Here is a 5,157-nt window from a genome sequence, read left to right on the forward strand (position 1 = left end):
AAACGTGCTGTGTAGTAGGGGAGCAATAAATGACAGTGCTGTTTGCAAATCAATGAAAATTTGCACTGGTAACATTTTGACCTATCCTTAAGTTGAAAATTCGAACGGTCCCAAGTCTGAGCCCTGAGGAACACCAAAGTATATAATCAGTGCTTATTTATTATCAAATATGTATTTTTCTTTTCATCTGTGTTGTTTTTGGACCCAAATATAGTACCAGAAAATGTAAGAATATATTAAAGTTCTTCCTTAATATAAAATACAGCATTGGACATGAAAAAGATACTGTCATACATATTATTATTCTTTTGTAACTTCACTGAGACATATAGCCAGATTTGACCCCATATCTCGGTTGCCCCTTCCCCCCTGTACTTGTATTTGTATGGGTAGTTTTAATACAGAGCAGTTTGGGAGATTACATCTGACCAGCAAATCTAAATAAAGCACTTTGAATTTGTTTTTGTACCCCTTTGGGTGTAGAAAGAACAAACTGAAGAGGAGCTCTTCACTGCCCTCTGCTGGCTGCCTTGTTGTGGACTTTTTTTATAGGGTTATTTTTGAATTACTACCATCACTGATGTTATGTCTGATCAAACATCAGCCTCTGTTTCTGTGGGGTTTTTTTATCAGCTGTTTCGACTTTGTGAGCCATTGTGCACAAATGCGGGACTTAAACTCACAGAAAAGACAAAAAGAGAACAGACCAGATGGAAAGGTTCAGATGAAAAGCAGCAAAAACATTTAGAGTTAGAATCTTCAAAGTGTAAAACTGATTTCTTTGGCAGGAGGACATTATCCCCTGTGTTGTAATTTATCTAGAGGTGAATCTTATCATGCATATTTGAGACTGGAGCTTATCAAACTTGTTGACTGTGTTACCACAGGTATCTCTGGGATTGTTGACATCAGCCAGGCAGCACTGTTTCCTCTGTCTGACCCTTTCATTTGTTTATTTTGTACCCTCTGAAATATTTTAAACTCTTTTTCTACATGTTTTACTATTACAGAAGATTGACTTTTACAGTCTGCTGGTAAATGTTCCCTAAATCTCTTCTTTGTTGTCAGTCTCCTCCCAGTAAGAAGCGTAAACTGGAGAAGGCGAGGAGGCCGCTGTCGTTCACACTACCAGGGCCCGGAGTGACGGAGCTCCAGACCAAGGCATCGGCTTTAGGATGTACTGTTAGCAGTCCTGTGGAGACCATCGCTGCTCTGCTGGAGAAAACACTCACTGAGCTGAAGGTAAGCTTTAAGTCTAAATTTGTACAGATATCAGTGGACAAATGGGATAACAAGTTTCACCCCTGCCTTTAAGCACTAGTAGTGGTTCAAAGATTTAGCCAACTTATCAGGGGCCTTTGACCTCTGGAGCATTTTGCATGACATGGCATGTGTAAATAATGGTCAGTTTGGCACTTAAAAACATTTTATTGCTAAACTTTTAATGTGAGGGCTCAGTTTTTGTGTAAATGTACCCAAATAGAATAAGAATGATAATGGGGAAATGGTGGGATGAAATACAAAGTTGGTCAATAAAACCTCAAACCTCTGCCTCTGATCTTAATATTGATCTAAGTAGAAGTTAATAATTTTCCTGTCAGGGTTTACCTCAAAGCTATTTATTACTTTAACACAAATCTGCAGTAAACTTCATCATGTTTTGAATTGTGTTGTGTGTGTCTGTGTCTCCACAGGTGCTGCACAAACGTGTTCCCTGCAGAAAACAGGAGCAGAGTCTTTTCCTAACAGCCATGGAGAACACGTGGATCCATGGGCGTCAGAAACGACGTGAAGGGGCGCGTCAGCTGCGAGAACTTCCCAGGGCACCTCAAACTGCTGGAACCTGCTCTCAAACCATTGCAGTCACAGCTGCTTCCACCACAACTCCTGCATCTGAAAACCAATCAACTACCACACACAACGCCCAAGATGACAGCACTCACAACCGTGCATCTTCTGTAGATGAGACGAGTATGGATCTAACATCCAACCCAAGTGGAGAAAAAGAGGTGTCAGAGAGTGTATCAGCTGGAGATGTGGACATGAAGTGCTCTACAGGAGGAGAACAGGATGCTGGCTTAAAGGAAGCGCCTGCTGCAGCCAGTGAGCTGCCCCCAAACCCTGCTGCAGTGGAACACTTCCTGTTTAAGTGTCTGCTGAACGTGAGTCCAGAGGAAAGTGATGTTCTGATAGAGATGCATTGGGTGGAAGGTCAGAATAAAGACCTGATGAACCAGCTGTGCACATACCTGAAAAACACACTTTTAAGATCCATTGGAAAATCCTGAATGCACACAAAATACAGGTCAAGATAAAAGAAAAAAAGTTGTTTTTCTTTTTTTTTAATTCATTATTTTTAGAGATCTTTATTTAGTGCCTCCACTTGGGAAGTTTCTTTTTGAAAACTTAAATCATTATACTGTGCAAAACTTTACACAGCTTTTTGGAATTTGAAGGGTTGATTTCACTTCTGGATGTTTAACCCAGTAGAGGGAAATGTTTTATTGCAGTTAGTTGAAACACCCTCTGTACTGCTTTTACACTTTACCTTTTAAGGTAGTGTGTACTGTACATTAGTATTGAGTATTCAAATATTTTCAATAAAAGATCAAGGTTTTCTACATTATGATGCATCTTTTGTCCACAGTGATTCATTTTGGCCTGTTGGTTTAATAATAATGTAGCACCTTCATATGTCCATAAGAGGGCAGTGTATGTGTCCCTTCCATGCCCACTGAATGAACACTTTCATCAATGTTTTATTAGTGAATGAGAAATGGATCCTAAATTTGCACAGCAGTAGTTGACACATCCTAACTGCACACACACCATGTAATTCAGGATGTTCCTGGAGTTCCTCTGTATTTCCTGAGAACCTTTACTATTGTTTCCACTGTTGGTACTCTGTTGTAGACGGCATACTTCCTGATTGGCGCTGAGAGAATAATAACAGGAAAAGAGACCTAAATATCCAGGGCTGTTTGAACAGAGTCGCATTCATTGTTGGTGTGTTGTTAGAAGAAAATAAAACAGAGTTCCTGTATGATCCTGATGAGCAGGGACTTTGGATCCACCAACCATAAAGTCTTGTGAGAGCATTGCCAAAATGTAAAGCAGGTGTTCACTGTTGTATGGCTGTGATATCTCACTGATACTGTAGACTTAAATGGCCCTTTTTAAAATTTTTTTTTTTTTTTGTGTTTGACTTTCCGTGGCTTCTTTTTCTTTTTTAATACATCAAGCTCATATTCTTGGGTAGACTCCTGACTTATAGCTCATGTGGCCAAAGCTTTAATTACAGCCTATTTAGGAAATAATTATACGTATAAATTGACTCAAGCTTGTATAATTGACTCATTATTCAAAGACGTTACTGAAATGAATCAGATTGGATCATTAATTATTCATTTTCAGGGCATAAATAAGACCAAGTTTCCTACATTTGCTGGTCGCAGCCCCTGAAGCCTGAGAAACTGCAACTTTTTAAAACATCTCACTAGATTGTCAATTGGATTTTGTTAATTTGATCATTTGAAACTTCTGACTGTCAGATAAAAACTAATGACAAAGATTTCACCTTGCCTCCTATTGAGGGCAAATTTTAAATGATGTTTAAAAAAAAAAATACAACTTAACATTATTGGGGTGCTGATGGCCCAGTGGTTAGGTTGCGCCCCATGCATGCATGTGGCCTAAGGCTCCTAACTCACCTGTCTCTCATTCCCATTTCCAACTCTATCCACTTTACCCATCTCTTTTAAATATCTTTTTAAAAAATTAACATTGAAAGAATACTGAAAAAGCAGTCATCGGTACTTAAGCTTGGTAAAGCCTTAAATTAAACAATAAAGCAGACCAACCTTTCTCAGCCAGGATGCCTTCAAAATGCTTTACATCACCCAAGAACAGCCATGAATGTGTAAAATATTAAGTATCCCAGTCTTATTACTCAAAATTGTCTCATATGCCCCTTTCTTGAAATCGTCTCGGTGTTGAGGTCAGTGAGTGAATACCCCTTCACCAGTTGAGCAGGTGTGCCAAAATGCATCATTGTGCGATTTTAAGGTTTACACCATTTTTCTGTTAAAATATAAACATTTTAATTGTTTTAAGAGATTAAGATAAGATATTCCTTTATTAGTCCCACAAGGGGAAATTTCAATTCCAGTTATTTAAGAGAATTATTTTTCTAATTTGATTACTAAATAAATTCCTCAGCAGTCATAGGAATGTGGAAATGTAGTTCATCAATATTTTGTTTGGGGTGACTTAAGATTTTTTTTTTTTTTTTCATTTTACAGGGTACCTTGACAGAAAAAGGCTAAATCTATCAGTTTTATATACTGGGAATACAATGTATATTGATTTTAAATTACAGATATTTAATAATTGTTCTTTCTTAAAGTTAGTAAGAAATAAACACACAAACTCCGTCTGTACACAGTGGAATCCTATTAAAATAACACCATCTGCAGCTCATACTGTTTATTTCTAATCTACAACACATTGCATTGGTTGTGTCCATGTGTACGAGTACCATACATAGCTTTTCTACACGCTCATTGGTCGTTAAAACGACACATCATTGCAATGTACATTCACCGCACTCGTGGTCGCTTACAATTTGTGGAAATAGTTAATTTACGTCAACTGGCCAGAGCAACAAGTAGGCCTTAACGATAGTGTTGCCAGCGAGGCGAAAACGGTGCAACTTTCCTTTATATAGAGATATTTCGGGACAAGCAAACGCTGCACTGCTCTAATAAATGTAGCTAAAGCAGATCGTAGGGTATGAAGTTATTTCTTGTGATCATTTTAAAGTAAAGCCTTTTCTTCTGCTTAAATGGCGCCTTTCAGTCAATTTGATTTCAAGCGATACAACTCCAGCTATTTGCTTACCGCCGGCATTTTAACATGTTTCTGAGATAAAGACAGAACAGTGGTCAGGAGAGTGTATCGCCCGTTTTATAACGCTGACGGACATGACTCAGCTCAGAGGAGAAGCTTTATAACACAGCTATTGATCCCATCCCAGTCTCTGTCCGGGCTTTTTTGTTTTCTCTCTGGTGTGCATGGGAGGGAGTGTGCTTGTCTGGGGGCGGATACAAACGGTGCGTGATTCACAAACCTTATTTGTTCCCACTACTTTGAGCGCCA

At 38.6% G+C, this 5,157-nt stretch overlaps 1 protein-coding gene across 2 annotated transcripts in view; it reads left to right on the forward strand.

Moving 5' to 3' along the window:
- The window catches only part of mettl16 (methyltransferase like 16), a 43,670-nt gene extending 41,046 nt beyond the window's left edge, over positions 1-2,624 (forward strand). For both annotated transcript variants that reach the window (XM_041797527.1, XM_041797517.1), the window contains exons 9-10: positions 1,069-1,242; positions 1,695-2,624. In XM_041797527.1, the coding sequence (XP_041653461.1) occupies positions 1,069-1,242; positions 1,695-2,288 (768 nt within the window). In that variant the 3' untranslated portion in view covers positions 2,289-2,624. The remainder of the gene's footprint in view (positions 1-1,068; positions 1,243-1,694) is intronic.
- Positions 2,625-5,157: the final 2,533 nt, after the last annotated feature.

The sequence above is a fragment of the Cheilinus undulatus genome, linkage group 2 (genome assembly GCF_018320785.1).
Source record: "Cheilinus undulatus linkage group 2, ASM1832078v1, whole genome shotgun sequence".
NCBI classification, from domain to species: domain Eukaryota; kingdom Metazoa; phylum Chordata; class Actinopteri; order Labriformes; family Labridae; genus Cheilinus; species Cheilinus undulatus.